Raw genomic sequence first — 23315 nt, forward strand, 5'->3', positions numbered from 1 at the left:
AAGCCTTGGCAGCAGGTGCTCAGCAATCCAATAGGAGCTATCACACTCTGGTCACGAAGTGAGGAGGTTCAGCTACTTTATTCTTGTACAGCAATGATGCGTTTCGGGGTTAATCCACCCATTCTTCAGATTGACACCGTACTGTAAAGTTGTACTGTGTCAATCTGAAGAAGGGGTGGATTGACCACGAAACGCGTCATTGCTGTACAAGTAGCTGAACTTCCTCACTTCGTGACCAATGACGCGTTTCAGGGTTAATCCACCCCATCTTCAGATTGACACAGTACAACTTTACAGTATGGTGTCAATCTGGAGAAGGGGTGGATTAACCCCGAAACGCGGCATTGCTGTACATGAATAAAGTACGGTAGCTGAAACTTCCTCACTTAGTGACCAGAGTGTGATACCTCCTATTGGATGGTTGAGCGCCTGCTGCCAAGGTTTTTTTTTCCGCATTTCCTATTCAGAACATAGGCAGGCAAAAGCAAAGCTTCAGACCCCCTTAGATAGTCAGTGCGACAATCGTAGACCAAATGGGTAAAAATAGCGTTTATTCAATGCACATATCAAAGCGTTTCAGGCCCGAAATGGGCCCTTCGTCAGGACAAGGTGCTGAAGCACCTTGTCCTGACGAAGGGCCCATTTGGGCCCTGAAACGCGTTGATATGTGCTTTGAATAAACGCTATTTTTACCCATTTGATCTACTATTGTCGGATGGCGCTTTGAAAAGTTCCATTTCATTTGCTTCTGCCTGCCTATTCTACTACCGGACCAGAAGATTCCTCGGATCGCGGGAACCAAGCTGCAGGTCCCCACTGCAATTTACATGCGCTTATAGATGTTGTGCTCTCAGCGCAACTCTACAGGGTGAGTGTTTATAACCAGCAATACCAGGGGCGCTTTCGTGTTCCTTTTTTCCTTCTTCTCCATGCGGAACATAGGGGACCCCTTAATTTCTCCCCACACATCATAGTAATAGTAGAATTAAAGCATTTACCGTTCGGGAGGCGAGAAGGCAGCAGCAGTCCCCTCCTACCCAGCTCTGCCAGCGCCAGGCAGCCCCCGTGCCAAGCGTTATTCGTCTCCTGGAAACTGTGGTAAAAGAAAAGCGAAAAACACTCAGTGATCAAAGACTTTAGTAAGATAAAGAGACTGCGGGTATAAGGAGGTCAAGAGAAGATCACAGAGTTACATGGTGGAAACAGCAGCACAGAGTATTTCAGGACAGGAGCCCGAATAGGATAGTGAGGGTCGCAGTAACTCATATGAACCCATACAGTCCGGCATCTTCATGCAGATTTGGTTGGAGGGGGTGATACCGTATGTAACGCGGGGGATCGGGGAGAGCACAAGTCGGCACAGGCCTCCAGGTGCGCGGTAACCGCTATGCAAATCCTGTATAGTAAATTTTACAGCTAACCGTCCTGCAGATGTTCTCACCTGATATCACTACCATCTATTATAACAGTGTTACTACAACCAGGGTGCCTCCAGCTGTTGCAAAACTAGTACTTCTAGCATTGAATCTGACATTTTCCTCTGGCCTAATGCTTTACACTGCAGTTCTGCTCCAATAGGTCAATAGTGTCTTTGGCTTTGCTGCATTGTCTGCTGGAATCAGAAATCCTGTCTCATGCTTTACACTGCAGCTCAACCCCACTAGAGCACCGCTATAATCCTTGAGTCCAGCATAGCTGCCCAGTATACTAACGTCTAAGGCAGTGTTTCCCAACAAGTGTGCCTCAAGCTGTTGCAAAATGCCAGAGAGGAGAAGGCTAAACAAGAACCTGTCTGCAATACAATTATATCTATCTCCTATGGAAAACTACAACTCCCAGCATGCCCGGACAGACGAAAACTGTTCCTGCTTCTGTCCATGTTGTGATGATAACGTACAAAAAGTATATGCCAGAGAATATAGTCTATGCCAGAGAGGAGAAGGCGAAACAAGGACCTCTCTGCAATTCACTTATCTCTATCTCCTATGGAAAACTACAACTCCCAGCATGCCCGGACAGACGAAAACTGTTCCTGCTTCTGTCCACGCTGTGAAGATAACGTACAAAAAGTATATACCACAGAATATAGTCTGTGCCAGAGAGAAGGCTAAACAAGGACCTCTCTGCAATACACTTATCTCTAGCTCCTATGGAAAACTACTACTCCCAGCATGCCTGGACAGACGAAAACTGTTCCTGCTTCTGTCCATGTTGTGACGATAACATACAAAAAGTATATACCAGAGAATATAGTCTGTGCCAGAGAGGAGAAGGCTAAACAAGGACCTCTCTGCAATACACTTATCTCTGTCTCTGTTGCAAAACTACAACTCCCAGCATGCCTAGACAGCCGTGTTGCAAAACTACAACTCCCAGCATGCCCGGACAGCCAAAAGCTGTTCCTCCTTCATTCCGTGCTGTGAAGATAACATACAAAAAGTATATGCCAGAGAATATAGTCTATGCCAGAGAGGAGAAGGCAAAACAAGGACCTCTCTGCAATACACTCATCTCTATCTCCCATGCAAAACTACAACTCCCAGCATGCCCGGACAGCCGAAAGCTGTTCCTGCTTCATTCCGCGCTGTGAAGATAACATACAAAAAGTATATGCCAGAGAATATAGTCTATGCCAGAGAGGAGAAGGCAAAACAAGGACCTCTCTGCAATACACTCATCTCTATCTCCCATGCAAAACTACAACTCCCAGCATGCCCGGACAGCCGAAAGCTGTTCCTGCTTCATTCCGCGCTGTGAAGATAACATACAAAAAGTATATGCCAGAGAATATAGTCTATGCCAGAGAGGAGCAGGCAAAACAAGGACCTCTCTGCAATACACTCATCTCTATCTCCTATGCAAAACTACAACTCCCAGCATGCCCGGACAGCCGAAAGCCGTTCCTGCTTCTGTCTGTGCTGTGAAGATAACATACAAAAAGTTTATGCCAGAGAATATAGTCTGTGCCAGAGAGGAGAAGGCGAAACAAGGACCTCTCTGCAATACACTTATCACTATCTCTGTTGCAAAACTACAACTCCCAGCATGCCCGGACAGCCTTTGGCTGTCCGGGCATGCTAGGAATTGTAGTTTTGCAACAGCAGGAGGCACCCTGGTTGAGAAACACTGTATTATACATGGCCAGAAGACCGTCCTGATCGCCAGACGATTTCTCCATGACAGTAATTCATTTATTTGAAGAATTACCTAAAGCAGTCCAGCATGGAGCCCACCACATCATCAGCCAGCTCTCGGGGGAGTCTTCCTGTCAACCGTCCAATACTGCGGGGAAAAAAAACATATACAATTAATTATTGGGTTAATATTCTGCTGTCAGGTAAAAATCAAATGAAAGAAAGACACAATAAACAGAGTAACAAACCCTCAGCTGTTCAGTCTTTACACAGATATATGGGATCCAAGAAGTGTCGCTCCATAACTAGGTAGATGTTTTATACAGGAGTCTAAAGATGGCCGTATACATTACACATGTGACAGCAAAAGACGACAACTTTTCTAGGAACCGGCAATGACATCTAATATTTATGGGGTCTCCCGACTTCGATAGCTGATGTCAGGATCAGGAGATCAGGATCGGACATGCTGGATCGCAACATGCCTGATCCTATTGTTCTCGTGTAGATGGGCGGCCGAGGAAGGTGTCTGACAGAAGCTTTCTCCCTTCTCCCAAATTACAATGCATGCCTGCTCAGCTGAGCTGAGTGTTCATGTGTATGGGGATCGGGAGAGATGGCTATAGGCCGAGAGATCATGTGTATGGGGGGGGGGGGGAGATGGCTATAGGCCGAGAGATCATGTGTATGGGGGGGGGGTCAGGAGAGAGGGCTATAGGCCGAGAGATCATGTGTATGGGGGGGGGGGAGATGGCTATAGGCCGAGAGATCATGTGTATTATGGGGGGGGGATGGCTATAGGCCGAGAGATCATGTGTATTATGGGGGGGGATGGCTATAGGCCGAGAGATCATGTGTATGGAGGGGATCGGGAGAGATGGCTATAGGCCGAGAGATCATGTGTATGGGGGGGGAGGAGATGGCTATGGGCCGAGAGATCATGTGTATTATGGGGGGGGATGGCTATAGGCCGAGAGATCATGTGTATGGGGGGGGGGGGATCAGGAGAGATGGCTATAGGCTGAGAGATCATGTGTATGGGGGGATCAGGAGAGATGGCTATAGGCTGAGAGATCATGTGTATGGGGGGGGGGAGATGGCTATAGGCTGAGAGATCATGTGTATGGGGGGATCAGGAGAGATGGCTATAGGCTGAGAGATCATGTGTATGGGGGGGGGGGGGGATCAGGAGAGATGGCTATAGGCCGAGAGATCATGTGTATGGGGGGGGGAGATGGCTATAGGCTGAGAGATCATGTGTATGGGGGGGGGGGGAGATGGCTATAGGCTGAGAGATCATGTGTATGGGGGGGGGAGATGGCTATAGGCTGAGAGATCATGTGTATGGGGGGGGGGAGATGGCTATAGGCTGAGAGATCATGTGTATGGGGGGGGGGGGAGATGGCTATAGGCTGAGAGATCATGTGTATGGGGGGGGGGGAGAGATGGCTATAGGCTGAGAGATCATGTGTATGGGGGGGGGGGAGAGATGGCTATAAGCTGAGAGATCATGTGTATGGGGGGGGGGGGATCAGGAGAGATGGCTATAGGCCGAGAGATCATGTGTATGGGGGGGGGATCAGGAGAGATGGCTATAGGCTGAGAGATCATGTGTATGGGGGGGGATCAGGAGAGATGGCTATAGGCTGAGAGATCATGTGTATGGGGGGGGGGGGATCAGGAGAGATGGCTATAGGCCGAGAGATCATGTGTATGGGGGGGGGGAGAGATGGCTATAGGCCGAGAGATCATGTGTATGGGGGGGGATGGCTATAGGCTGAGAGATCATGTGTATTATGGGGGGGATGGCTATAGGCCGAGAGATCATGTGTAGGGGGGGGGATCAGGAGAGATGGCTATAGGCCGAGAGATCATGTGTATGGGGGGGGGGGGGGGATGGCTATAGGCCGAGAGATCATGTGTATGGGGGGGGGGGGGCTATAGGCCGAGAGATCATGTGTATTATGGGGGGGGATGGCTATAGGCCGAGAGATCATGTGTATTATGGGGGAGGGGGCTATAGGCTGAGAGATCATGTGTATGGGGGGGGGGGGTCAGGAGAGATGGCTATAGGCTGAGAGATCATGTGTATGGGGGGGGGGGGTCAGGAGAGATGGCTATAGGCTGAGACATCATGTGTATGGGGGGGGGGGATCAGGAGAGATGGCTATAGGCTGAGAGATCATGTGTATGGGGGGGGGGAGATGTCTATAGGCCGAGAGATCATGTGTATGGGGGGGGGGGGATCAGGAGAGATGGCTATAGGCTGAGAGATCATTTGTATGGGGGGGATCAGGAGAGATGGCTATAGGCTGAGAGATCATGTGTATGGGGGGGATCAGGAGAGATGGCTATAGGCTGAGACATCATGTGTATGGGGGGGGGGGATCAGGAGAGATGGCTATAGGCTGAGAGATCATGTGTATGAGGGGGGGGGGGATCAGGAGAGATGGCTATAGGCTGAGAGATCATGTGTATGAGGGGGGGGGGGATCAGGAGCGATGGCTATAGGCTGAGACATCATGTGTATGGGGGGGGGGATCAGGAGAGATGGCTATAGGCTGAGAGATCATGTGTATGGGGGGGGGGGGAATGTCTATAGGCTGAGACATCATGTGTATGGGGGGGATGGCTATAGGCTGAGAGATCATGTGTATGGGGGGGGGAGGCTATAAATTCATATATATGGTTGGAACTTGAGAGCTGACGGCTGAGGGAGCAGTCAATGGATACAGTAGGTGGATGTCCAGCTTCCCAGCAGTTGATTATATCTGGCGGAGTGCAAACCAATATGGCTGCCAATACAGTTCCCACCAATCTTCTCTAGAGTTGCCACCATGCTTTTCTAGGGCCCAGAACAGTACTAATTGTGAATTATAGAACACAAAAGTGTTCCATTCAGGATTCTAGGAAAGTTGTGTGACAACCACTGTACTTTAAATATGGGAGACACACATTACGGCTTTTCTTGCAGGAGTCACAGCTTTTCCAGGGTCATGAAGGGATAATCTGACACCTGCAGAACCTGGAGATTCAGATTTTGCTTTCAGGGGTCTAGAAGAGCTGAATGACAACCCCTGTGAAAGCTCCAGTAGCGGCCATTCTGGTTGTCACCCATCTTTCCTAGAGGGAATGCTCTTTTTGTCGTAAGGACGGACTGGGCACAATGTGCATGAGCTGAAGATTTGGCTGCAGATTGTTACAAGGAAGTAAAGGGAGCAAACAAAGCAGCGGGTGCCCCGAGGGCTCAGCAAATTTCACTACAATAATGTTTGCTCTGCCAACTGCGAGAGACCTTTAACGGTTGGGCAAGAAATATAGGATAAATAAAGAAAAAATAATCTTTTAACCACTATTTACTATACACCGCGAAGCAGGTTGTCCTACCCTTTCGCTGCAGACCATCGCACAATGGTGTCTTTGTCCTTCAGCCCGACCAGCAACTGCTCTGTAAGGAGACACAAGTGAGAAGATTACAGGAAAATAAGTACTAATGCCCCGGAGAGCTGGTACCAGGGATGAGATCGATTTCAGTAATGAATAACCCTTTACTGGGGACCGGCCTCTGAAAAAAATAAATGTATCTCAAAGTTGGGGGCGCTGTTGCATTGAAGTCTATGGAAAAGATAGGACTCTGTTAAAGTGGTGGACAAAAGCGGTACTGCAATTAAGAATTGAAAATGTATACAGTGGTCCCTCAAGTTACAATATTAAAATCGGTTCCGGGACGACCATTGTATGTTGACACCATTGTATGTTGAGACCAGAACTCTATGGAAACCTGGTAATTGGTTCTGAAGCCACCAAAATGTCATCCAAAAATAGGAAAAAGTGAGGATTAAAAGAAAAATAAGTAGAAAACTAATACAGATAAAGCAAATCCTTACATATAAAAGTAATAAAGATCTGCTGGGAGCTGTAAATCACTGTCTATGTCAGTGTTTCCCAAGCAGGGAGCCTCCAGCTGTTGCAAAACTACAACTCCCAGCATGCCGGACAGCCAAAGGCTGTCCTGGCATGCTGGGAGTTGTAGTTTTGCAACAGCTGCAGGCACCCTGGTTGGGAAACACTGGTCTATGTAGAGGACAGGAGCTTCTTCATGGTCCTGTACAGTACACAAAATGTCCTAAAAATGTAAAATGGAGCCGCCCTCACCTGGCGTCCAAAGGAGCAGGTAACCCTGGTACAGGTAAAGAGTACAGAACATGTAATACCTCCCTGTACTGTAGGGGGCGCTACCAGACACCAGTCAGTGCATACACTTCAGTAATACAGGTAAAGAGTACAGAACATGTAATACCTCCCTGTACTGTAGGGGGCGCTACCAGACACCAGTCAGTGCATACACTTCAGTAATACAGGTAAAGAGAACTGAACATGTAATACCTCCCTGTACTGTAGGGGGCGCTACCAGACATAAGTCACTGCATACACTTCAGTAATACAGGTAAAGAGAACAGAACATGTAATACCTCCCTGTACTGTAGGGGGCGCTACCAGACACCAGTCAGTGCATACACTTCAGTAATACAGGTAAAGAGTACAGAACATGTAATACCTCCCTGTACTGTAGGGGGCGCTACCAGACACCAGTCAGTGCATACACTTCAGTAATACAGGTAAAGAGAACTGAACATGTAATACCTCCCTGTACTGTAGGGGGCGCTACCAGACATAAGTCACTGCATACACTTCAGTAATACAGGTAAAGAGTACAGAACATGTAATACCTCCCTGTACTGTAGGGGGCGCTACCAGACACCAGTCACTGCATACACTTCAGTAATACAGGTAAAGAGTACAGAACATGTAATACCTCCCTGTACTGTAGGGGGCGCTACCAGACACCAGTCAGTGCATACACTTCAGTAATACAGGTAAAGAGTACAGAACATGTAATACCTCCCTGTACTGTAGGGGGCGCTACCAGACATCAGTCACTGCATACACTTCAGTAATACAGGTAAAGAGTACAGAACATGTAATACCTCCCTGTACTGTAGGGGGCGCTACCAGACACCAGTCAGTGCATACACTTCAGTAATACAGGTAAAGAGTACAGAACATGTAATACCTCCCTGTACTGTAGGGGGCGCTACCAGACACCAGTCAGTGCATACATTTCAGTAATACAGGTAAAGAGTACAGAACATGTAATACCTCCCTGTACTGTAGGGGGCACTACCAGACACCAGTCAGTGCATACACTTCAGTAATACAGGTAAAGAGTACAGAACATGTAATACCTCCCTGTACTGTAGGGGGCGCTACCACACATCAGTCACTGCATACACTTACGTAATACAGGTAAAGAGTACAGAACATGTAATACCTCCCTGTACTGTAGGGGGCGCTACCAGACACCAGTCAGTGCATACACTTCAGTAATACAGGTAAAGAGTACAGAACATGTAATACCTCCCTGTACTGTAGGGGGCGCTACCAGACACCAGTCAGTGCATACACTTCAGTAATACAGGTAGAGAGTACAGAACATGTAATACCTCCTTGTACTGTAGGGGGCGCTACCAGACACCAGTCAGTACATACACTTCAGTAATACAGGTAAAGAGTACAGAACATGTAATACCTCCCTGTATTGTAGGGGGCGCTACCAGACACCAGTCAGTGCATATACTTCAGTAATACAGGTAAAGAGTACAGAACATGTAATACCTCCCTGTACTGTAGGGGGCGCTACCAGACACCAGTCAGTGCATACACTTCAGTAATACAGGTAGAGAGTACAGAACATGTAATACCTCCCTGTACTGTAGGGGGCACTACCAGACACCAGTCAGTGCATATACTTCAGTAATACAGGTAAAGAGTACAGAACATGTAATACCTCCCTGTACTGTAGGGGGCGCTACCACACATCAGTCACTGCATACACTTACGTAATACAGGTAAAGAGTACAGAACATGTAATACCTCCCTGTACTGTAGGGGGCGCTACCAGACACCAGTCAGTGCATACACTTCAGTAATACAGGTAAAGAGTACAGAACATGTAATACCTCCCTGTACTGTAGGGGGCGCTACCAGACACCAGTCACTGCATACACTTCAGTAATACAGGTAAAGAGTACAGAACATGTAATACCTCCCTGTACTGTAGGGGGCGCTACCAGACACCAGTCAGTGCATACACTTCAGTAATACAGGTAAAGAGTACAGAACATGTAATACCTCCCTGTACTGTAGGGGGCGCTACCAGACACCAGTCAGTGCATACACTTACGTAATACAGGTAAAGAGTACAGAACATGTAATACCTCCCTGTACTGTAGGGGGCGCTACCAGACACCAGTCAGTACATACACTTCAGTAATACAGGTAGAGAGTACAGAACATGTAATACCTCCCTGTACTGTAGGGGGCACTACCAGACACCAGTCAGTGCATATACTTCAGTAATACAGGTAAAGAGTACAGAACATGTAATACCTCCCTGTACTGTAGGGGGCGCTACCACACATCAGTCACTGCATACACTTACGTAATACAGGTAAAGAGTACAGAACATGTAATACCTCCCTGTACTGTAGGGGGCGCTACCAGACACCAGTCAGTGCATACACTTCAGTAATACAGGTAAAGAGTACAGAACATGTAATACCTCCCTGTACTGTAGGGGGCGCTACCAGACACCAGTCACTGCATACACTTCAGTAATACAGGTAAAGAGTACAGAACATGTAATACCTCCCTGTACTGTAGGGGGCGCTACCAGACACCAGTCAGTGCATACACTTCAGTAATACAGGTAAAGAGTACAGAACATGTAATACCTCCCTGTACTGTAGGGGGCGCTACCAGACACCAGTCAGTGCATACACTTACGTAATACAGGTAAAGAGTACAGAACATGTAATACCTCCCTGTACTGTAGGGGGCGCTACCAGACACCAGTCAGTGCATACACTTCAGTAATACAGGTAAAGAGTACAGAACATGTAATACCTCCCTGTACTGTAGGGGGCGCTACCACACACCAGTCAGTGCATACACTTCAGTAATACAGGTGTTTTACCAGTGAATGCCCATTCTGATTGGTCGGTTCTTTTAGCCATTGACACGTCTCACAGATCTGGACTGTGTGTACATTGTATGTTGAGTCTGGTTTCAAGTTACAATGGTCCAGAATAGACCATTGTATGTTATAACTATTGTATGTTGAGGCCATTGTAAGTTGAGGGATCACTGTATATTTTATACATCGGACTCTCCCTGTAAGTTACAATCTGGATAAATATACAATAGAGATCGCTATCTCTTAAAGACACAGTAGCATGTGATATCCTGGTTGTCACTCAGCGGGTACACAATGCCTTAATCAGATCTTTTCCATAGCACTTTCTAGATAAACAAGGCTTGGCAGTGCAATCGGGGTGACTCTGGGGGCCCGGGAGGATTTGTGGCCCCTGTGACCTGTACTCTATGCAAAACCAGGGGGGAAAACGTATACAGATTTCCTGTAAATAATTTGCCTAGACGTGTGACGGCTCCAGCGCATAATACGGGAAAGGGCTACAAAGCCGGCTATGAATTGTCCTCACAAAGTGTGAAAACGCTGGGCCGCAAACACTCACGCAGCTTTCCTACACTCCTGAATGGCAAACTTGCCAAGCTATTTAGTAATATACTGAAAAGGAGACATGTCCATAGATAACAAAGCAGCTTAGCCATTCAGGACTCTAGAAAGCTGGATGATAATGTCCTGTAGAGGTGAAAGTGAAGCTATATTGGTTGTTACAGTAAAGCAGTGTTTCCCAACCAGGGTGCCTCCAGCTGTTGCAAAACTACAACTCCCAGCAAGCCCGGACAGCCGAAGGCTGTCCGGGCTTGCTGGGAGTTGTAGTTTTGCAACAGCTGGAGGCACCGTGGTTGGGAAACACTGCAGTAAAGTGTAAAGTCCAGCTTTTGTTTCCTGCCCGAGATGCCCACAGAATCTCGCTGGGTGCCGCATGGTCGCATTGTACCACGCAGCGTGAGCCGCACCTCTCATCAACAATCTCCGCAGTTTTACTGGAAAAAAACTTTTTTTTTTATATATATATATATCAACTGGCTCCAGAAAGATAAACATATTTGGAAATTACTTCTATAAAAAAAAAAAAAAATAATATCTTAATCTTTACAGTACTTATGAGCTGCTGAAGTTGAGTTGTTATTTTCTGCTCTCTGCTGACACCTCTGTCTGTCTCAGGAACTGTCCAGAGTAGAAGCAAATCTCCATAGCAGACCTCTTCTACTCTGTGCAGTTCCCTAGACAGACAGAGGTGTCAGCAGAGAGCAGAAAAGAACAACACAACTTCAGCAGCTAATAAGTACTGGGAGGATTAGTATTTTTTTTTTATAGAAGTAATTTACAAATCTGTTTATCTTTCTGGAGCAAGTTGATATATAAATAAAAGTTACCCTTTTAAGAGTAGGGTCACACGGACCTGACCCATAGTGTGCCTCCAGCTGTTGCCACCACCCTCCCCACCGCACTGCCTGGCCCCGCCCCCTGGCCTGCTCCGAGCAGCCGCACAGGGGCCCGCGAGTCACTGTACACTGTGCATGCACACGGCTACTCGCAGACCCGTGTGGCTGCTCGGAGCGGCGGAATGCCAGGCAGTGCAGGGGGGACAGGTCGGGGGTTATCAACAGCTGGAGGCACACTATGGGTCAGGTCACCGACGGATCTGTAGCTTAAAAAAACGCTGCGAATCCATTACCCTAAATCAGTGTAAAACTAGTAGGAGTGACATAAAGAGGAGGACAGAGTAGGGTTTATGCATTTCTTTACACCCTATGACTAAATGATGGCTCCACAGCTGCTAAAAATGGCCGCAGCAACTAAAGTTACATTTAAGGCAGCTCCTCTGGCCGCAGCCTACCACCCCCAGATAAAAAGCCTTAGGCCTGGAACCTTCTGCTGTCAGGGGAGAGTCGGGAGGCCCCATATACATTACAGGATTGGCCAATCCCACCGAAATTGGTGAGTAAGGCCAAAGCCTACCTGATGTGTACGGCAGCTACTAGAGATGAGCGAACTTACAGTAAATTTGATTCGTCAGGAACTTCTCGGCTCGGCAGTTGATGACTTTATCCTGCATAAATTAGTTCAGCTTTCAGGTGCTCCGGTGGGCTGGAAAAGGTGGATACAGTCCTAGGAAAGAGTCTCCCGCCACCGGAGCACCTGAAAGCTGAACTCATTTATGCAGGATAAAGTCATCAACTGCCGAGCCGAGAAGTTCGTGACGAATCGAATTTACTGTAAGTTCGCTCATCTCTAGCAGCTACAATAGGAAGCAAAGATGGAAACAATAAATCCCCCCCCACGTACCGATCACGTTCTCAATCTCCTCCGGGATATCATACTCCTCCTCGGCATCGCTGGGGGACGCGGCTGCGGTTGAACCCGGACTGCTGCTGCTGAGAGTCTGAAGTAGATTGTCCGCCAAAGACCGCGATCCGCGCTGATACCTGCGTAGAGAGAAGGGCGGACATGTGTCCATGAGACTACTACTCCCAACATGGCCTCCTAGGTCTGTATGTATTATTATAGGGATACACTACCATACCAGGGGGACCTCCCATTACTGGAGGGGATACCACCATAGAGCCAACGTAATGACAATTGATCACCCATAATCCCCTGCTCTTATATCCCAATCCCAGCTATGACTGACTGCTGGGACCCGCACCCATCGCTTTATAGATGGATATACACCATTAAAAGGGGTTGGTCCTTAAAGGGGTACTCTGGTGGAATTTTTTTTTTTTTTTGTTTATTTTTTTTTTAAAATGAACTGGTGTCAGAAAGTTAAACAGATTTGTAAATGACTTCTATAAAAATAAAAAAAAATCTGTATCCTTCCAGTACTTATTAGCAGCTGTATGCTACAGAGGAAATTCTTTTCTTTTTGAATTTCTTTTTTCTTTCTTGAAAGTCCACTGTGCTCTCTGCTGACACCTCTGTCCGTGTCAGGAACTGTCCAGAGCAGCATAGGTTTGCTATGGGGATTTTCTCCTGCTCTGGACAGTTCCTGATATGGGCATCAGGTGTCAGCAGAGAGCACTGTGGACAAGACAAAAAAGAAATTCAAAATGAAAATTATTTCCTCTGTTGCATACAGCTGCTAATAAGTACTGGAAGGGTAAAGATTTTCTAATAGAAGTCATTTAAAAATCACCAGTTGATTTATAAAAAAATAAAATAAAAGAAGTTTTCCACCGGAGTACCCCTTTAATTAGAGACCCCCACTAGTGATCTACGGGTCAGTGGTCCTAATGAAGCAGTGGTCACATGTGCATAGATGGCTATGTTCACCAAAGCCACAGACAATGAAGGGACCTAACATTGTGCCCATGTGTGATCTAGGGCAGTGGTCTCAAAACTAAGGACCTTCAGCTGTTGCAAAACTACAACTCCCAGCATGCCCGGACAGCCTAAGGCTGTCCGGGCATGCTGGGAGTTGTAGTTTTGCAACAGACGGAAGCCTGCGACATGGTGGAAGTTGTAGTTATGCAACATCTGGTGAACACTTTGATGTTGGGCAGTGGTCTCCAAACTGTGGACCTCCAGCTGTTGCAAAACTACAACTTCAGATGTCTGGGCATGCTGGGAGTTGTAGTTTTGCAATAGACGGAAGCCTGCGACATGGTGGAAGTTGTAGTTATGCAACCTCTGGTGAACACTTTGATGTTGGGCAGTGGTCTCAAAACTGTGGACCTCCAGCTGTTGCAAAACTACAACTTCAGATGTCCGGGCATGCTGGGAGTTGTAGTTTTGCAATAGACGGAAGCCAGCGACATGGTGGAAGTTGTAGTTATGCAACATCTGGTGAACACTTTGATGTTGGGCAGTGGTCTCCAAACTGTGGACCTCCAGCTGTTGCAAAACTACAACTTCAGATGTCCGGGCATGCTGGGAGTTGTAGTTTTGCAATAGACGGAAGCCAGCGACATGGTGGAAGTTGTAGTTATGCAACATCTGGTGAACACTATGATGTTGGGCAGTGGTCTCCAAACTGTGGACCTCCAGCTGTTGCAAAACTACAACTTCAGATGTCCGGGCATGCTGGGAGATGTAGTTTTGCAACAGACGGAAGTCTGCGACATGGTGGAAGTTGTAGTTATGCAACATCTGGTGAACACTTTGATCTAGGGCAGTGGTCTCCAAACTGTGGACCTCCAGCTGTTGCAAAACTACAACTTTGGATGTCCGGACATGGTGGAAGTTGTAGTTATGCTGGGAAACACTTTGATCCAGGGCAGTGGTCTCCAAACTGTGGACCTCCAGCTGTTGCAAAACTACAACTTCAGATGTCCGGGCATGCTGGGAGTTGTAGTTTTGCAACAGACGGAAGCCTGCGACATGGTGGAAGTTGTAGTTATGCAACATCTGGTGAACACTTTGATCTTGGGCAGTGGTCTCCAAACTGTGGACCTCCAGCTGTTGCAAAACTACAACTTCAGATGTCCGGGCATGCTGGGAGTTGTAGTTTTGCAATAGACGTCTACTGAAGCATATAGGGGAGGAAATTGCACAAATTGCCTAGAAAGGGTCTTGAGCCCCTGCCCTTATGATACTGGGCAATGAGGCGTCATAATGTCGGCATTTAAATAAATAATTATGAGAAGTGCCCTTTTTTTTCCCCCCTGCCCCCCAAAATGTCTGTGCATGTCCCTGATTACACGGACTCAAAACTACAACTCCCACAATGCCCTGACAGCCAGCGACGTGCTGGGACTTTTAGTTCTGCAACAGCTGGAGGCCCACGGGGTAGGAGCTGCATTGATCTAAGGCAGTGGTCTCCAAACTGTGGACCTCCAGCTTTTGCAAAACTACAATTCCCATTAAGCCCTGACAGCCAGCTGCATGCTGGGACTTGTAGTTCTGCAACAGCTGGAGGCCCACGGGGTAGGAGCTGCACTGATCTAAGGCAGTGGTCTCCAAACTGTGGACCTCCAGCTGTCGCAGAACTACCACTCCCAGCATGTCGCTGTCTGCCTGGGCAAGATTGAGAATGGTGGGAGAGCAGAGTGGGGTCACCCCAATACTTCCTAATTCCCTATTAGATAAGCGGGTCAAGGCCCGGAGGTGAACACAGCCCAGAGACGTTCCCGGGTCGTGGCGCAGGCGTGGTCAGGGATTGCGTAGCCCGCGGGCGGCCGCTCCGCATAGTAAAGCTAACAATACAGAATGTGCCGAAACTTCTAAATCAATGATGGAAGAACAACAAGGTATTAGAAGCGTCGGGCCCCGGGAACATTTACACTCAGCGCTGCCAGGGGCCGGTAAAAGCCAAGCGTCCCGTGTGTCAGGGCCCCAGGAAAGCCGCTCGACCTGTTCTGCAACCTCGCTCTATCTCAGGAGGACTGAGCTGTCACTAAGGACTATTTGGGATTTTTGTGATGCAGAATTCCCATAAGAAGAGGGGTCCCTATAATCAGGCATCACCCCTGGATATAGAGAAGATGGGGGCACAGGGCAGCCATGATTATGATCAGTGGGGGTCCCCATTCCCTATAATCAGGCATCACTCCTGGATATAGAGAAGATGGGGGCACAGGGCAGCCATGATTATGATCAGTGGGGGTCCCCATTCCCTATAATCAGGCATCACTCCTGGATATAGAGAAGATGGGGGCACAGGGCAGCCATGTTTATGATCAGTGGGGGTCCCCATTCCCTATAATCAGGCATCACTCCTGGATATAGAGAAGATGGGGGCACAGGGCAGCCATGATTATGATCAGTGGGGGTCCCCATTCCCTATAATCAGGCATCACCCCTGGATATAGAGAAGATGGGGGCACAGGGCAGCCATGTTTATGATCAGTGGGGGTCCCCAGTCCCTATAATCAGGCATCACTCCTGGATATAGAGAAGATGGGACACAGGACAGCCATGATTATGATCAGTGGTGGTCCCCAGTCCCTATAATCAGGCATCACCCCTGGATATAGAGAAGATGGGGGCACAAGGCAGCCATGTTTATGATCAGTGGGGGTCCCCATTCCCTATAATCAGGCATCACCCCTGGATATAGAGAAGATGGGGGCACAGGGCAGCAATGTTTATGATCAGTGGGGGTCCCCAGTCCCTATAATCAGGCATCACTCCTGGATATAGAGAAGATGGGGCACAGGGCAGTCATGTTTATGATCAGTGGGGGTCCCCAGTCTCTATAATCAGGCATCACCCCTGGATATAGAGAAGATGGGGCACAGGGCAGCCATGTTTATGATCAGTGGGGGTCCCCAGTCCCTATAATCAGGCATCACCCCTGGATATAGAGAAGATGGGGGCACAGGGCAGCCATGTTTATGATCAGTGGGGGTCCCCAGTCCCTATAATCAGGCATCACCCCTGGATATAGAGAAGATGGGGGCACAAGGCAGCCATGTTTATGATCAGTGGGGGTCCCCAGTCCCTATAATCAGGCATCACTCCTGGATATAGAGAAGATGGGGGCACAGGGCAGCCATGTTTATGATCAGTGGGGGTCCCCATTCCCTATAATCAGGCATCACCCCTGGATATAGAGAAGGTGGGGGCACAGGGCAGCCATGTTTATGATCAGTGGGGGTCCCCAGTCCCTATAATAAGGCATCACTCCTGGATACAGAGAAGATGGGGGCACAGGGCAGCCATGTTAATGATCAGTGGGGGTCCCCAGTCCCTATAATCAGGCATCCCTCCTGGATATAGAGAATATGGGGCACAGGGCAGCCATGTTTATGATCAGTGGGGGTCCCCATTCCCTATAATCAGGCATCACCCCTGGATATAGAGAATATGGGGCACAGGGCAGCCATGTTTATGATCAGCGGGGGTCCCCATTCCCTATAATCAGGCATCACCCCTGGATATAGAGAAGATGGGGGCACAGGGCAGTCATGTTTATGATCAGTGGGGGTCCCCATTCCCTATAATCAGGCATCACCCCTGGATATAGAGAAGATGGGGGCACAGGGCAGCCATGTTTATGTTCAGTGGGGGTCCCCATTCCCTATAATCAGGCATCACCCCTGGATATAGAGAAGATGGGGGCACAGGGCAGTCATGTTTATGATCAGTGGGGGTCCCCATTCCCTATAATCAGGCATCACCCCTGGATATAGAGAAGATGGGGGCACAGGGCAGTCATGTTTATGATCAGTGGGGGTCCCCATTCCCTATAATCAGGCATCACCCCTGGATATAGAGAAGATGGGGGCACAGGGCAGTCATGTTTATGATCAGTGGGGGTCCCCATTCCCTATAATCAGGCATCACCCCTGGATATAGAGAAGATGGGGGCACAGGGCAGCCATGTTTATGTTCAGTGGGGGTCCCCATTCCTTATAATCAGGCATCGCTCCTGGATATATAGAAGATGGGGCACAGGGCAGCCATGTTTATGATCAGTGGGGGTCCCCATTCCCTATAATCAGGCATGACCCCTGGATATAGAGAAGATGGGGCACAGGGCAGCCATCTTTATGATCAGTGGGGGTCCCCATTCCCTATAATCAGGCATCACCCCTGGATATAGAGAAGATGGGGAACAGGGCAGCCATGTTTATGATCAGTGGGGGTCCCCATTCCCTATAATCAGGCATCACTCCTGGATATAGAGAAGATGGGGGCACAGGGCAGTCATGTTTATGATCAGTGGGGGTCCCCAGTCCCTATAATCAGGCATCACCCCTGGATATAGAGAAGATGGGGGCACAGGGCAGCCATGTTTATGATCAGTGGGGGTCCCCATTCCCTATAATCAGGCATCACCCCTGGATATAGAGAAGATGGGGCACAGGGCAGCCATGTTTATGATCAGTGGGGGTCCCCATTCCCTATAATCAGGCATCACTCCTGGATATAGAGAAGATGGGGGCACAGGGCAGCCATGATTATGATCAGTGGGGGTCCCCATTCCCTAAAATCAGGCATCACTCCTGAATATAGAGAAGATGGGGGCACAGGGCAGCCATGTCTATGATCAGTGGGGGTCCCCATTCCCTATAATCAGGCATCACCCCTGGATATAGAGAAGACGGGGGCACAGGGCAGTCATGTTTATGATCAGTGGGGGTCCCCATTCCCTATAATCAGGAATAACCCCTGGATATAGAGAAGATGGGGGCACAGGGCAGCCATGTTTATGTTCAGTGGGGGTCCCCATTCCCTATAATCAGGCATCGCTCCTGGATATATAGAAGATGGGGCACAGGGCAGCCATGTTTATGATCAGTGGGGGTCCCCATTCCCTATAATCAGGCATGACCCCTGGATATAGAGAAGATGGGGCACAGGGCAGCCATCTTTATGATGAGTGGGGGTCCCCATTCCCTATAATCAGGCATCACCCCTGGATATAGAGAAGATGGGGCACAGGGCAGCCATGTTTATGATCAGTGGGGGTCCCCATACCCTATAATCAGGCATCACTCCTGGATATAGAGAAGATGGGGGCACAGGGCAGCCATGTTTATGATCAGTGGGGGTCCCCATTCCCTATAATCAGGCATCACTCCTGAATATAGAGAAGATGGGGGCACAGGGCAGCCATGTCTATTATTAGTGGGGGTCCCCATTCCCTATAATCAGGCATGACCCCTGGATATAGAGAAGATGGGGCACAGGGCAACCATCTTTATGATGAGTGGGGGTCCCCATTCCCTATAATCAGGCATCACCCCTGGATATAGAGAAGATGGGGCACAGGGTAGCCATGTTTATGATCAGTGGGGGTCCCCATTCCCTATAATCAGGCATCACCCCTGGATATAGAGAAGATGCGGGCACAGGGCAGTCATGTTTATGATCAGTGGGGGTCCCCAGTCCCTATAATCAGGCATCACCCCTGGATATAGAGAAGATGGGGGCACAGGGCAGCCATGTTTATGATCAGTGGGGGTCCCCAGTCCCTATAATCAGGCATCACTCCTGGATATAGAGAAGATGGGGCACAGGGCAGCCATGTTTATGATCAGTGGGGGTCCCCAGTCCCTATAATCAGGCATCACCCCTAGATATAGAGAAGATGGGGGAACAGGGCAGCCATCTTTATGATCAGTGGGGGTCCCCAGTCCCTATAATCAGGCATCACTCCTGGATATAGAGAAGATGGGGGCACAGGGCAGCCATCTTTATGATCAGTGGGGGTCCCCAACCATTGACCACCACCCAGATATACCTCCACGCGGCCGTCTTGGGTTTGAGGAAGATGAGCCCCAGGCGCTGGACCAGCTTGACCCCCAGCTTGCGGAGCACGGTCTGGTTGCTGTCGCAGAGCTTGCAGTTATCCAGGGCGTTCAGAACGGTTGCGGCTGAAATAGAAGGATAAAACAAGTTACCATGTGATCGATCACCTACCTTATCAATGGCCGATAACAGAGAATACAGGAGGTGATCACCAGTACCATAAATTTACCATCCACTGAAAGTAATCTAATAACTCTTATAAAACTCCACTTTTATTACATCACGCCTATTATTTAAAAGATGCCACCAGGAGGTCCCTTTATAAAATATCAAGTAAATCCCTAAAGCACGAGACTCCATGCTAATAGTGCGTCACCATATATTATATATAAATGATAATAAAGATATTCAAGAGACCTAACACAACATACACATCGCCCCCTGACGTTTCACCAACAACAAGTGGCTTTATCAAGGGCTATAGGGCAAATGGCCATTTACCCTCCATCCATAGGTCCATTTTATATGGTGAACAGAGAATACAGGTCACCGGACACAAGTCACTGCTCCCTGTTATCGGCCGCTTCATCCTTAGGAGGTGAAGGTCGTCTATTACTCCCTGTTATCAGCCGCTTCATACTTGGGGGGGTGAAGGTCGTCTATTACTCCCTGTTATCAGCCGCTTCATACTTGGGGGGTGAAGGTCGTCTATTACTCCCTGTTATCAGCCGCTTCATACTTGGGGGGTGAAGGTCGTCTATTACTCCCTGTTATCAGCCGCTTCATACTTGGGGGGTGAAGGTCGTCTATTACTCCCTGTTATCAGCCGTTTCATACTTGGGGGGTGAAGGTCGTCTATTACTCCCTGTTATCAGCCGCTTCATACTTGGGGGGTGAAGGTCGTCTATTACTCCCTGTTATCAGCCGCTTCATACTTGGGGGGTGAAGGTCGTCTATTACTCCCTGTTATCAGCCGCTTCATACTTGGGGGGTGAAGGTCGTCTATTACTCCCTGTTATCAGCCGCTTCATACTTGGGGGGTGAAGGTCGTCTATTACTCCCTGTTATCAGCCGCTTCATACTTGGGGGGTGAAGGTCGTCTATTACTCCCTGTTATCAGCCGCTTCATACTTGGGGGGTGAAGGTCGTCTATTACTCCCTGTTATCAGCCGCTTCATACTTGGGGGGTGAAGGTCGTCTATTACTCCCTGTTATCAGCCGCTTCATACTTGGGGGGTGAAGGTCGTCTATTACTCCCTGTTATCAGCCGCTTCATACTTGGGGGGTGAAGGTCGTCTATTACTCCCTGTTATCAGCCGCTTCATACTTGGGGGGTGAAGGTCGTCTATTACTCCCTGTTATCAGCCGCTTCATACTTGGGGGGTGAAGGTCGTCTATTACTCCCTGTTATCAGCCGCTTCATACTTGGGGGGTGAAGGACGTCTATTACTCCCTGTTATCAGCCGCTTCATCCTTGGGGATGAAGGTCGTCTATTACTCCCTGTTATCAGCCGCTTCATACTTGGGGGGTGAAGGTCGTCTATTACTCCCTGTTCTCAGCCGCTTCATACTTGGGGGGGGAGAAGGTCATCTATTACTCCCTGTTATCAGCCGCTTCATACTTGGGGGGTGAAGGTCGTCTATTACTCCCTGTTATCAGCCGCTTCATACTTGGGGGGTGAAGGTCGTCTATTACTCCGTTATCAGCCGCTTCATACTTGGGGGGTGAAGGTCGTCTATTACTCCCTGTTCTCAGCCGCTTCATACTTGGGGGGGGAGAAGGTCATCTATTACTCCCTGTTATCAGCCGCTTCATACTTGGGGGGTGAAGGTCGTCTATTACTCTCTGTTATCAGCCGCTTCATACTTGGGGGGTGAAGGTCGTCTATTACTCCCTGTTATCAGCCGCTTCATACTTGGGGGGTGAAGGTCGTCTATTACTCCGTTATCAGCCGCTTCATACTTGGGGGGTGAAGGTCGTCTATTACTCCCTGTTATCAGCCGCTTCATACTTGGGGGGGTGAAGGTCGTCTATTACTCCCTGTTATCAGCCACTTCATACTTGGGGGGTGAAGGTCATCTATTACTCCCTGATATCAGCCGCTTCATCCTTGGGGGGGGGGGTGAAGGTTGTCTATTACTCCCTGTTATCAGCCGCTTCATCCTTGGGGGGTGAAGGACGTCTATTACTCCCTGTTATCAGCCGCTTCATCCTTGGGGGGTGAAGGTCGTCTATTACTCCCTGTTATCAGCCGCTTCATACTTGGGGGAGGGTGAAGGTCGTCTATTACTCCCTGTTATCAGCAGCTTCATACTTGGGGGGTGAAGGTCGTCTATTACTCCCTGTTATCAGCCGCTTCATACTTGGGGGGTGAAGGTCGTCTATTACTCCCTGTTATCAGCCGCTTCATACTTGGGGGGTGAAGGTCGTCTATTACTCCCTGTTATCAGCTGCTTCATACTTGGGGGGTGAAGGTCGTCTATTACTCCCTGTTATCAGCCGCTTCATACTTGGGGGGGGAGAAGGTCATCTATTACTCCCTGTTATCAGCCGCTTCATACTTGGGGGGGGAGAAGGTCATCTATTACTCCCTGTTATCAGCCGCTTCATACTTGGGGGGTGAAGGTCGTCTATTACTCCCTGTTATCAGCCGCTTCATCCTTGGGGGGTGAAGGACGTCTATTACTCCCTGTTATCAGCCGCTTCATCCTTGGGGGGTGAAGGTCGTCTATTACTCCCTGTTATCAGCCGCTTCATACTTGGGGGAGGGTGAAGGTCGTCTATTACTCCCTGTTATCAGCCGCTTCATACTTGGGGGGTGAAGGTCGTCTATTACTCCCTGTTATCAGCCGCTTCATACTTGGGGGGTGAAGGTCGTCTATTACTCCCTGTTATCAGCCGCTTCATACTTGGGGGGTGAAGGTCGTCTATTACTCCCTGTTATCAGCCGCTTCATACTTGGGGGGTGAAGGTCGTCTATTACTCCCTGTTATCAGCCGCTTCATACTTGGGGGGGGAGAAGGTCATCTATTACTCCCTGTTATCAGCCGCTTCATACTTGGGGGGTGAAGGTCGTCTATTACTCCCTGTTATCAGCCGCTTCATACTTGGGGGGTGAAGGTCGTCTATTACTCCCTGTTATCAGCCGCTTCATACTTGGGGGGTGAAGGTCGTCTATTACTCCCTGTTATCAGCCGCTTCATACTTGGGGGGGGAGAAGGTCATCTATTACTCCCTGTTATCAGCCGCTTCATACTTGGGGGGTGAAGGTCGTCTATTACTCCCTGTTCTCAGCCGCTTCATACTTGGGGGGGGGGAGAAGGTCGTCTATTACTCCCTGTTATCAGCCGCTTCATACTTGGGGGGTGAAGGTCGTCTATTACTCCCTGTTATCAGCCGCTTCATCCTTGGGGGGTGAAGGTCGTCTATTACTCCCTGTTATCAGCCGCTTCATACTTGGGGGGTGAAGGTCGTCTATTACTCCCTGTTATCAGCCGCTTCATACTTGGGGGGTGAAGGACGTCTATTACTCCCTGTTATCAGCCGTTTCATACTTGGGGGGTGAAGGTCGTCTATTACTCCCTGTTATCAGCCGCTTCATACTTGGGGGGTGAAGGTCGTCTATTACTCCCTGTTATCAGCCGCTTCATACTTGGGGGGGTGAAGGTCGTCTATTACTCCCTGTTATCAGCCGCTTCATACTTGGGGGGGTGAAGGTCGTCTATTACTCCCTGTTATCAGCCGCTTCATCCTTGGGGGGTGAAGGTCGTCTATTACTCCCTGTTATCAGCAGCTTCATACTTGGGGGGTGAAGGTCGTCTATTACTCCCTGTTATCAGCCGCTTCATACTTGGGGGGTGAAGGTCGTCTATTACTCCCTGTTATCAGCCGCTTCATACTTGGGGGGTGAAGGTCGTCTATTACTCCCTGTTATCAGCCGCTTCATCCTTGGGGGGGTGAAGGTCGTCTATTACTCCCTGTTATCAGCCGC

General features: G+C 48.9%; 1 protein-coding gene across 5 annotated transcripts in view; it reads right to left on the bottom strand.

Moving 5' to 3' along the window:
• TBCD (tubulin folding cofactor D) overlaps positions 1 to 23315 on the bottom strand; it is a 324749-nt gene that overhangs the window by 90729 nt on the left and 210705 nt on the right. For all 5 annotated transcript variants that reach the window (XM_056553201.1, XM_056553204.1, XM_056553202.1 and 2 more), the window contains exons 10-14: positions 19316 to 19448; positions 12472 to 12611; positions 6522 to 6582; positions 3208 to 3282; positions 999 to 1093 (exon numbers count right to left, since the gene is read on the bottom strand). In XM_056553201.1, coding sequence (XP_056409176.1) covers positions 999 to 1093; positions 3208 to 3282; positions 6522 to 6582; positions 12472 to 12611; positions 19316 to 19448 — 504 coding nt within the window. The remainder of the gene's footprint in view (positions 1 to 998; positions 1094 to 3207; positions 3283 to 6521; positions 6583 to 12471; positions 12612 to 19315; positions 19449 to 23315) is intronic.

Source organism: Hyla sarda, unplaced genomic scaffold (genome assembly GCF_029499605.1).
Source record: "Hyla sarda isolate aHylSar1 unplaced genomic scaffold, aHylSar1.hap1 scaffold_259, whole genome shotgun sequence".
Taxonomy (NCBI): Eukaryota; Metazoa; Chordata; class Amphibia; order Anura; family Hylidae; genus Hyla; species Hyla sarda.